The following is a 12500-nucleotide window of genomic DNA, read 5'->3' on the forward strand; positions in this document are numbered from 1 at the left end:
TGTGTGTGTGTGTGTGTGTGTGTGTGTGTGTGTGTGTGTGTGTGTGTGTGTGTGTGTGTGTGTGTGTGTGTGTGTGTGTGTGTGCACTATTTTTAGTGTACACCATACATTTTGCAGTGTCATTTCAACAATTACAGAGGGAAGTTAACATCTTCTTGGGTGTATGTGGTCCCGGACTACTTTCTAAGTGTTGAATTCACACTCTGTTTGTTGTGAGTGTAGAGTTGTTTATGGAGCGAGGCAGGAATGCAAAAACAGTATTCCAAACAAACAGCAGGAAAGGACCTGGGCTTCAGTGATAAACAGCTGGCTCCACCTGGCTATGCTCTTTGAAGTGTAAAATACTAGTGATTGGCTTTTTAAAAAAGCACATTTGGAAGGAAAGGGTATTTAAAATGTTTACACTATAGGTGTCTTGGCTGAAGGAAAGTTTGCTTAGTTCGTGTAGCGCCATTCAGGAAGAAAAAAGTCCAACAGCCTTTCCAATAACAGTATTATTTTTCAATGGAAATTTGGGAAGAGGAATGGCTCTGAAAATGGATATGTGGCCTCATCTACCAACCTTGACAGGTCCTAATACCTTTTTGATGTTGTTTTTCCTGTGCACCAAGACCCATGCGTTCCATATGTTCCTGTTACTCTAGGTCAGCCTAGGAGACGACACCGTGTTTTCCCCCTGGTTACCATGGCACCATGTTTTTTTACTGTATGTTTTGTTTTGGGGTGGGGGTTGGAGGGGTGGGTTTCTCTCTTTTTTTTTCTTTCAACACGCTTCTTCCTGAAAATATGTTTCCTTTAGCAGGTCCACGTGTTCTCTCGGTGGGCCAGAAGAGTCTAGCTGATGTGGTGGTTATATTTTCCAGCACAGCCTGCAGTGCTGGGCAGTGCAGTTTAGTACAGTGGAGTGTATTGTACTATGCTGCACACCTACATGTGATGCACAGGCAAGACTGTACACACTCTCTCACACACACACACACACACACACACACACACACACACACACACACACACACACACACACACACACACACACACACACACACACACACACACACACACACACACACATGGTGTGTGTGTTTTTGAAGTGTGAGCTGTTGGACAAACACACCCCAGACACCTGAACAACCTCTTAGGGGAGAAAATGTGGCAGTTGGCTGGCAGGTTTCACACCGCCGTCGGCCACTGAGGGGCTGGGGGAGTGAGGATGGTGGAAGACTAGAGGGTGGCGGGGTCATGGAGGACCACATGCTGCCACAGACGCTTTGAAGTGCCGCAAAGACACGCCTGGAGAGACACACGCACACAAACGCACACGCACACACACAAACGCACACACACACACACACACACACATACACACACACACACGCACACACACAAACACACACACAGCAAACCTCTCATCACCGTGGGAGGCAAAAACCAGCTCGGCATGGCATGGCTGCGTGCCATCTGAAAAAGCATCTCTCGTTACGTTGTGTACAGCACTGTACGTACTGTAAATCGGGAGAATCTTTTTTTTTTTTCATTTGTCTTTGGCTTCTTTTTCTTGCTTCCTCCATTGTGATCGGGACACACCACCACTTCAGTAATTACCAGGTCCTTTGTTTTGCTCTTCATTTGTGTGGAGCAAAATCTTTGGTGTGGGGATGATGACGGTGCGGCCCTGGTAATAAAGACGAAGGTTCTTCTGAAGCTCGTTCGGCTCTCATCCAGCACAAAAGCTTCCTGCTATTGTGATTATTCTGGTATGGATCCTGTGACATGTGAGCAGAGTGTGCAATTATACCTGTTGTTGTGTTGAGTGCTTGAGTGTAGCGCTCGAGAAAATCCATAGGTTCTATAGGTCCTGTCCATTAGAGAGCCCATGAGTGTCTATGTGAGACTGTGAGCACTGCAGCGTTGCACACACACTATTTAATAGTCAGGTTGTGCAACAACAAAAAGATCATCCAGGAAAATCTCCAATTTCACCATCTGCAAAAAATGCACGGCTTCTTATGGATTTTGAGTTTTCCATTAGTGAACTTCTCATACTGAGCGAACTCGTAGAGGCTGTGTGTTGTGTTTTGTCTGAGGATTGAACTTGGAGCTCACGCGATGCCGCGCACTGCAGCCGAGGTGGTTTGGAGTCACTGGCAGGCCCCAGCCAGAGACATACCACAACATGGCAGTGAACACTACGCCGTGCCCAGCTGATGAATCACCCACTGGTGATGTTTATAGAAACGGTTCCTAGAGTAATGCAACAGAAAAAGTCAGCAAAAGTAATCACTCTTCTTTTCCCTCTCTCCATCTCTCTCTCTCTCTCTCTCTCTCTCTCTCTCTCTCTCTCTCTCTCTCTCTCTCTCTCTCTCTCTCTCTCTCTCTCCTCAATGGTAGGTGCTGAAGCCTTTGCGATGAGTCCAAGATAACCCCCTGGGTATCCTCCACTCCACTCCCCTGGAGCCCCCCTGCCTCTCTCCTCGTCTGCCTCACCCCCCACGCCCCCCAGCAGCTCTCTGCCCCACCCAACATGGCCGACCTGTCGGGGCTCGTGTCAGACGAGGCCACGCCCGAAGAGTTGCCTGGCAACCCCTGTCTCCTGGAGATCGAGAGGAACTATGAGGTCATCCCTGCTGTCATCTGCTCCATGTGCTGCCTCTTCGGCATCATCTACTGCTTCTTCGGTAGGTTTTCGGTTTGGTTTGGTTTAGTTTATTTATGGATATAGGAAGACAGAGGGGTATCCAAGGGATTACATCATGTAAAAGCGTAAAAATACTTATTTCCAACAAGGTCCCTGATGGAGGACAAGTAGACAAACACATGCAACAGATATCACATATTATATGATATAACTTACAGACATGAAATCACATTCCTACTCCCACATGTACACATATGAAATCACATTTTTACCTACACACGGTAAATGGTGTAATGTTATTTCAACTTTTTACTGTGCAAACATGTTTTTAACAAAACATACCTCACTGAGGCCAGGAGTATAGTGTAGTCATAAATGGAGGTTCCGTGACCAACCTCTGGCAACAATGTTTTGATGATTGATTTGACCTCTATGGACCCTTTAGAAAAGATTTAGCCCCCATGTCCCTCGCAAAAATCCCGGGCTTTTTTGCAAGAGAGCCAAATTCAAAATGGCGTCCAGCGGCATCTCTAAAAAATAACTTTTGATCTGGATGACCTAGAATCATGTATGATGGCACTTTTTCATACAAGCCAACCATGAGGATTCCAAATCTGACATCATTTTGGTAATAAAACTTCGTTTTGACAGCGAAATTCAAGATGGCCGCCATCTAGAACCGTTATTTTCGACCTTTTTAGGCCGTCATCGCCCAAAATTATCATATTTGGACTGGGAACCTCCCAATTTGTGTGACTCCATTTCTCATGTAAAGATATTGAGCGAATATCTGATCTACAAGCCCAGAATTTCTCACATTGTGGGGCGTAGTGGGCTTGTAGATGGGCTATTTTAACAATGTGTCTTTTTTGTAGGCTATTATTTGACAATTTGGCAGGTATTTTAGCATTGTTTGATGATTACTTTGGATGCAGTGATGGTCTTTTACTTTGAGAGTCCTTACATTATGACCCCACCCCCCAAATCAGGGGGTCTTGACCCACAGGTTGAGAACCACTTATCTAGTTAAAAAAGACCTTCACGTTTCACATTTCCCAAGCATTCTTGCACAGAGAAGCCTGTTGAGGAACTCGAGGCAAGAGCTGCTGAAATTGAAGAAGTGCGCTCACAGCAGTGATCAACTTGGTTGAAGACAGTCAGTTTGTGAAGCTCCCCCAGCTGCAAGAACACTGTGTTGTTGATGAATGTGTGGTCTTATTCAACCCCAATGGCACATACAGGAAGACGCAGAAGAGCAAGCTCATCTCGAAGATCTCCCTCCACCCTGTTTTGATTTAAGAATCCTATCTTGCTCTAATTCAGCCGTTCTCAAACTTTTCCCATCATTTGCCCCTCAGAGGGTCTGGATGCCTCCGTGGCCCCTCCCCCTTTTTGTGGGGTAAAAATCACTTCTGGCTGGCGCTTCCCCCCCAGGAAGGCTTGCGCCCCACTTTGAGAAACTCTGCTCTAATTGACATAGGCATGATCTGGAGGATGGGAACTCCATCAGCAGAAGATTGGCAGGCACAGGACGGCACCCGTTACAAGTAGGTTGGGCTATGCCCAAAAGCTGTTATCCATCATCCTTGCCTTCTCATGCTCCCAGTATCATCGGTGCCAGTGATCCCTAGTACGATACACCATACTTAACAAAAGAAGACGAACGGGACCTGCGCATACATGGTAATGCACATACATACTTACCTGAAGAAGGTCGGATGACCGAAACGTTATATTAAAGTTTGTTGGTGGAATGGACAGTGTGCGGGATTTCTTTTCACTTGACTGACAACCCGGCTGGGATAACATCCTACGCACCTGCCCAACTACAGAGGTGTGCAAAAGCGTCTTTATTGAACTAATGCACATACATACACATGAAATTGACAAGTTCCCATCTGCCAAGTCTTTCAAAATGTTATTGTGTAGTGTCAAAAACAAGAAAAAGACTACACCATTGAGCAGTCTGAAGCTCTTCACTGTTTATGATGGTCAATTACAGTCAGGTTGTAGTGGCCCTGTTGTTATTGATGCAGCTGATACCGATGTCTACGGCAGCTTCCTGGCATGCTAAGCATTAAGAGAAACGAAGAGACTGTCCTCTTCCATGACCTGCTGACAAGAGATGGCAGACTGCATTGTGCAGCTACACTATTTTACAGGCTGTGATGCCAACTTACCTGTAGGGTTCTATGAAAAAGGAAAATCATCAGTACATGATAAGGTGATAAAGAGCTCTGTGGCAAGGCAGCAACTCTCGGTTACTCTCTGCTCACAACAGCTGCTTGTGTTCACGATACAGATGATCTATGCAGACAAGAAAGGTAGCACCATGGCTGAAGCCTGTGCATCCAAGTCGAAGACCATGAAGAGAAAGTATTTTATCTGTCTCCCTCCATATGCAGACAGCTTATGCCAACTCTGTCCCAACTACTTGCCGTATCTAGTGTGTCACCCCACACTAAAGAACCACCCATCGCCACTCAAACATGGTTGAGAGTATAGCGTATAGCTTCCCCGGGTCCTGTATTCCCCGGTCTTTGTATGGGACTGAGGAACTACTGGACCCTGTTTCTCAAAAGGGTCCCATGTTCCCCGCATTGTATGGCCCAGGATGCTTCACATGCATATCTCTTGCACGAACGGTTGCCATGCGTATTTCATGTCAAGTTTGCGAACAGTGGCAGCCTAACCCTAACTGTAACTCTAACAACAACCCTCGCTAGTCATGCGGCAGCAGTCTACTTGGAAGCAGCAGGAATAGAACCCCTTTTTGAAAAAAGGGTTCTAAGTTCCCCGGTGGCGGGGGGACATAGGACTCGGGGAACATAGCTCCCGGGCAACATAGGGGTGACCCTGGGAGCTCATACACTGATGATTTTCCTTTTTCATAGAACCTTGAGTTGGCATCATGGCATTGTGCAGCTACACTGTTTTACAGGCTGTCTGCCATCTCTTCTGTCAAAAGGTCACAGAAGAGGACCGTCTCTTTGTCTCTCTTAATGCTTAGCATGCCAGGAAGCTGCCCTAGCCATCGGTATATCAGCTGCATCAATAACAACAGGGCCACTACAACCTGACTGTCATTGACCATCATTAACAGTGAAGAGCTTCAGACTGCTCAATGGTGCAGTCTTTTTCTTGTTTTTGACACTACACAATAACCTTTTGAAAGACTTGGCAGATGGGAACTTGTCAATTTCATGTGTATGCATGTGCATTACCATGTATGCGCAGGTCTCGTTCGTCTTCTTTTGTTAAGTATAGTGTATCGTAGGGATCATTGGTACCGATGATACTGGGAGCATGAGAAGGCAAGGATGATGCATGACAGCTTTTGGGCATAGCCCAACCTACTTGTATAGGGTGCCGTCCTGTGTCTGCCAATCTTCTGCTGATGGAGTTCCCATCCTCCAGATCAGGGGTTCCCAAACTTTTTTCCCTGCGCACCCCCTTGTACATTTCAATGTGGTTCGCGCACCCCCTCAGCGAATATTTTGGTGTGCTGATGGCCACACAAGTATGGATTCACTGCTCATTCACTGCATATTAAGCACAGTCGTTTTTGGGGAATTCTCTTTTCCAATAGCCTTGGAATTAAACTACATTTCAGATGGACCCTTCCAGCATACAATGCACCATACAATTAAAAACTACTTAATGTTCATTAATACTGGATAAAAAACTACCATATCCTCCATTGCTCTATTCAGCTCGCGCACCCCCTTAAGGCAGGCCGCGCACCCCTAGGGGTGCACACACCCCAGTTTGGGAAACCCTGCTCCAGATCATGCCTATGCCAATTAGAGCAAGATAGGATTCTTAAATCAAAACAGGGGGGAGGGAGATCTTCGAGATGGGCTTGCTCTTCTGCGTCTTCCTGTATGTGCTATTGGGGTTGAATAAGACCACACATTCCTCAACAACACAGTGTTCTTGCAGCTGGGGGAGCTTCACAAACTGACTGTCTTCAACCAAGTTGATCACTTCTTCCATTTCAGCAGCTCTTGCCTCGAGTTCCTCAACGGGCCTCTCTGTGCAAGAATGCTTGGAAAATGTGAAACGTGAAGGGTTTTTCTACTTGATAAGTGGTCAAGACCCACTGTTTTGGGGGGGGTGGGGTCATGATGTAAGGACTCTCAAAGTGAAAGACCATCACTGCATCCAAAGTAATCATCAAACAATGCTAAAATATCGGCCAAATTGTCAAATAATAGCCTATTAAAAAAGACACATTGTTAAAATAGCCCATCTACAAGCCCACTACGCCTCCCAATGTGAGAAATTCTGGGCTTGTAGATCAGCTATTCTCTCAATATCTTTACATGAGAAATGGAGTCACACAAATTGGGAGGTTCCCAGTCCAAATATGATAATTTTGGGCGGTGACGGCCTAAAAAGGTCGAAAATAACGGTTCTAGATGGCGGCCATCTTGAATTTCGCTGTCAAAACGAAGTTTTATTACCAAAATGATGTCAGATTTGGAATCCTCATGGTTGACTCATATGAAAAAGTGCCTTCATACATGATTCTAGGTCATTCAGATCAAAAGTTATTTTTTAGAGATGCCGTCGGACGCCATTTTGAATTTGGCTCTCTAGCAAAAAAGCCCGGGATTTTTGCGAGGGACATGGGGGCTAAATCTTTTCTAAAGGGTCCATAGAGGTCAAATCAATCATCAAAACATTGTTGCCAGAGGTTGGTCACGGAACCTCCATTTATGACTACACTAGTAGGACGGTTTATAGTTTCACAGCCTTTTACATTAAGTAAAACAAAAGTGTATCTATGAGATATAAAGAGTAAAGAAACTCCAACTGACACATCAAAATCTGTTTATCTCTCTAATGTAGGCAGATGCTTAGGTGAAGTCTTTTTTTGTTTCATATCTCCATGAGAAAGTCTTTTATGAGTCTTTTATCCCATCTGTAGTTCAATATGGCACTGCCTTAGTTCAAACACATTTATAAAATATGCACAAGAAAGCGCTAACGAGTAACAAGTGAAGTGTACAACGTCAGATGGAAAACCGTGGCATATATCACCCCACAGACATCTGCCCCCATATATAACCATCACCACACAGACATGTCCCACATATACAGCCATCACCACACAGACATATGCACAAACCCCACTGGGAGCCCGAAAGTAATTAGAGGACGCCTGTGCGTGTGTTTGGCTCATCTCACGAACCCCCCTGGCAGACGGCCAGAAAGTACAGTACAGTATGTGTCCCTAATGAACTATATTTATACACAATGTAGTAGTAGAGCAGTAATATGCTCATCCAAGCCCAAATTCGCGTACACAGTAAAAAAAAAAGTGTTACAGTAATTCAACACTTAAAGATTATTTTGTAACCAAATACAATTTAGAATAGTGTTTCTTAACGGGGGCTGAGGTTGAGAACCACGAGTAGATGTGAAATCTACTCTGTAAGTGTTGCATTAACTCTGTATTTTTGCATGGGGCAAAGGATGTTTTGAACGTCAATGTACTGTTTGTTAGCGATGTGTCTGTTTCACAACCTCCTATATAAACTAAAACAAATAAAACATCCCTGGACCTGCATGTCTACTGGGTGCCACACCTTGCTCCTTGTGTAAAAGGCTCAGTACACATCAGCGATAAAGCTCCCCCAGCCTTAGCCACAACAACACCTTTTTAGAGTGCTTGTTTTACAGTGTAGATTGTTGGTGATGTCTAATAGTCAAACTACATTTTAACTATCTTTGGGGGCTTTTCAAGCCTTTATTTTTGTTGATATGAGACAGGACAGTGAAGGTTCTGACAGGAAGAAAGTTGGGGAAGAGAGACAAGAAAGGGTCGGCAATGGGCCGGAATCCAACCCAAGTCGGCCGCGTAGTAGATGAGTGCCCTACCGTTAGCGCCACAGTAGGGCCTCAAATTGCAGATGGACATTGCAGATGGAGCCCTAGTCTCAAACGAGCCGTGTGTTAGTTTTACAGTGTAGATTGTAGGTGATGCCTGGCCAAATTAGATTTCAGCACTATTAGGTAATGGAGGTGCAGACAGGGGAGAGCCAAGCGCAGGGCCACGGGGAGTCCATTAGGAGCCGTTTAGTCGATACGAGAGACAGAGCATTTGCTGCAGTGACACACAGGCAGCCCATTACCACCATCTTAACCCAATAAAAGTTGATTAAAGGTTTGTTTGTGTGAGGTAAGCAGTCTGCAGCACTCGGCACCCCCGCGAACAGATGTGGGAGTTAAACACCCCTGAGCCCATTAGGCACTCCTAGTTATGTAACGTTTACTATCTTCAATTATGTTCTTTTTTTACGTTCCGTACTGATTCCATACTGATTTTGTTGTTCAGTTTGTTGTGTTTTTCAATCATTTATTTTGCAACAATTAAGAAAGCATGTCTTAGGGTGTTCCCTTCCCTTACTTTTCATAATTCATTGCGAAACCAGGCTCTCCCATAAGCGTCACACCTCAATATTACTCACTCTTTCTCTCCCTCTCCCTCTCTCACTCTTACTCACTCTCCATTTCTCTCCCCCCCCCTGTCTTACTCATTCTTTCCCCCACGTGCAGTGTGTTCCTGGTTTGCGTCTGGCTGATGTCATAATGTAGTGTAAATCAGCTGCCTGATGAGCTAGCTAGCGGCTGACGCATAGAGAGCAACAGCAGCAGCAGCGGCACCAGTTCCACTCACTCAATGTGGGGGGTCCTCCTGGCTTAGCTGTTCCACTCCCACTCCTCCATACACATAAACACAGCAGATGAAGTGATGAAGTGGCCTTATCAGGCTTATCAGCAAATAGATGGACAGATGAGTGATGTGGCTTTTAGAGCAGGGGTTAGCACACTGCACACAACACACAGCCACCACTCAAGTCATTCGCACCTTGGCCGTGGAGGTTCACAAGTCAGGTTAAAATGGCCCTTTAATTACCATCAAGCAGCACACACATGCACGCACGCACGCACACAGACACACACACACACACACACACACACACACACACACACACACACACACACACACACACACACACTTCTTCTCTCTTTTCATCAGTCCTCCTCACCCTCTCCCTCTCTCTCTCTCTCTCTTCTCTCTCTTTTCACCAGTGCTTTGTTTCTTTCTATCCTCTCTACCTCCTCACCCTCCCAGCCCCACAGCCTCTCTGGCCATCTCTGTAAGATGGACCGCCTCTAACCCTGGCCTTCCGAATGGAAGGAATGCTTAGGGGTCCAGCTGAAGCCCTCTTGTTTCCCCCTAGTCTTTTTTCCCCTCTCCATGACAACAACTCACTTCTTTCACACTTTTCCTGGCTCTCACCCTTTCTTTGTCTGTTCTTACACACGCACACGCACACACACACACACACACACACACACACACACACACACACACACACACAGAATCTTTCACTTGGTGATGCAAGCACCAAATCAGGTACACAGGTGCTCCAAGGCCTACTCTCCCAGAAAAGGTCGCTATCCAGGTGAAAAAACAAGATGGCGGCCATTTTTCAAGATGGCCGCCTCATTAAAGGTGAAAAAAGCTGTTTTCATCTTAGAATGCCAAGTAATCAAGACATCTGAGTGATGGAAATATTAAAATCTATGAATTCTGACCAGGACAACTAAATAGTATCAATATTTCATCACAAAATGGCCACCACTTTTCAAAATGGCAGCCCTTACATGACTGAAAATGTATATTTATGACATACAGCTGTACGATAGCAGGTATTCTATAATACATACTAACCTTGCCATCACTGTTGGAATACAATGTCCTAAAAAATATTTTGTTTACATTATTCTGTATTAGAGTGATGTTATAGCACAACCAGGGCACACTGGTGACATCACTGCTGTGAGACTCAGCATGGGGTTCAGTGTCGGATTGTGGTACAATAGCTGTAGTTGTAGTTTACTAACTCTTTTAGTAGTATACTCACTTTAGTTGTTAGTATGTATAGTCTCCCATAAGCTACCTAATAAGACCCTGTATATAGCTTAACTAGAAATGTAGTTAGCGTAGTTAGAAATTTAGTTAGAATTGACAGGATGTGCCAGTGCGGGAGAGCCGAGCCAAGGGTAACGGGGCTTCAGTTACCCGGATGGTGTACAGATCGCACGGGACTTAAATGACACTGGATGAACGATCGGGCTGGGTGTAGGGCAGAAGTTGCCTGATTTTCATAGACTTCAGATCACGTACCGCGATTCTGGTCTGACTAGGACTATAACGATTAGCGTTTCCATACCGGACAAACTTTGTTTCCATGGCCTGGTTAACCCGCCTCCCTCGGCTTGTTACTGGTTGAGGGTTGTGCCGAAGTTTAAACCAAACATTTCTTAGCCCAATAGAATGTCTCTGCTTAAACCACGTCACTGCCAACTCGCCTCAACCCAGGACGGTTGGAAATGCTCAGTTGATTGGTTCCAGACAAAGTGGGTGGAGATCCCGCTGTAGCGGGATTGAGCAAGCTCCTGGCCCTACTGTGTGTAGCTGAGCCGAAGGCGTTGCGTCACCAGTAGGGCGGAGCCCGGCTAGGGCAGAAGATGACTGAACCTTGTTGTGTCCCATATCTCAATGTGCTTTGATATTTTGAATGGTTGGGTGGTAAAAGGATAGCCCCTCGGCCTTTAACCGTATTACACAAGATGTCTGCTAAAAATCCATTGAGCTGCAGTAAGTGTCGGGAACAACACCTCAAGCACCCTGACCCTGAGCATGGGGGCCCCGCAAGGTTTTGTGCTCAGCCCCCTGCTGTTCACGCTGCTGACACATGACTGCACAACGACCCACAGCACTAACCATCAGATGAAGTTTGCGTACGATACAACACTGGTGGGCCTCATCACTAAGGGTGACGAGACTCACTCCAGAGAAGAAGTAGACTTGCTGGCCAGATGGTGCAAGGACAACAACGTCCTGCTGAATGTCAATAAGATCAAGAAGATTGTTGTCAACTTTCAGAGGGGCCAAAAACATCCGCTACCACGGACCATCGACGATGATGTTGTGGAGAGAGTGAGCAGCACAAAATTCCTTGGAGTGCACATCAGCGACGACCTCTCTTGGACCACAAACACATCATCACTGGCGAAGAAAGCCCAACAGCGCCTCTACTTCTTTTGCAAACTGAAGAAGACAAGTGCTACACCCTCCATCATGACAGCATTCTACAGAGAAACCATCAAGAGCATCCTGACCAGCTGCATCACAGTGTGGGGAGGAGGTTGCACAGAGCAAAACAGGAAGACACTCCAGCACATTGTGAACACAGCGTAGAAGATCATTGGAGCGCCACTCCCCTCCCTGCAGGACATTTACACCACCCGCCTCACCCGAAAAGCACTGATGATCACCAAAAACATGAGTCACACTGCACACAAACTGTTCAGTCTCCTGCCCTCTGGAAAGAGGTACAGGTGCCTCCGCCAAAAAGATGGTGAGGCCTGGAAAGTTCTCTGGTCAAAGCTTCCAGCAACTGACAAAATGTGGATGCAAGACTGACTGCAGAGGAAGATGCAAATGCTATTGCTTTAGCCTCAACTGTACACAGTTATATTCCTGCAAATGTGAGGACTAAAAATAACTAATCCAACATGTGCATCATAGTGTTTTCCTACCCAAACAACAAACATGTAATCATTATAGGCCTACTTCTGTTTTTGTAATATTTAGAATCATTCAGTGAGTGTTAGTTTATTCATATGTAATTATGAAAATACTATAACTTTCAATATTTTGTTTTTTTCTTGAGTGTATAATTGAATTTTCCATGCTCAACATAATATATTTTCATACATAGATATTCAAAATATGATCAGTCAATCAAAATATACATAAAAGCCATTTAAACGCAGTTCAATT

General features: G+C 45.4%; 1 protein-coding gene across 1 annotated transcript in view; it reads left to right on the forward strand.

The window, feature by feature from the left end:
• LOC134462518 (transmembrane protein 198-like) overlaps positions 1–12500 on the forward strand; it is a 36369-nt gene that overhangs the window by 18028 nt on the left and 5841 nt on the right. Inside the window, exon 2 of the mRNA XM_063215588.1 lies at positions 2389–2675. Within this exon, the coding sequence (XP_063071658.1) occupies positions 2522–2675 (154 nt within the window). The 5' untranslated portion in view covers positions 2389–2521. The remainder of the gene's footprint in view (positions 1–2388; positions 2676–12500) is intronic.

This window comes from Engraulis encrasicolus, chromosome 14 (genome assembly GCF_034702125.1).
Source record: "Engraulis encrasicolus isolate BLACKSEA-1 chromosome 14, IST_EnEncr_1.0, whole genome shotgun sequence".
NCBI lineage: Eukaryota > Metazoa > Chordata > Actinopteri > Clupeiformes > Engraulidae > Engraulis > Engraulis encrasicolus.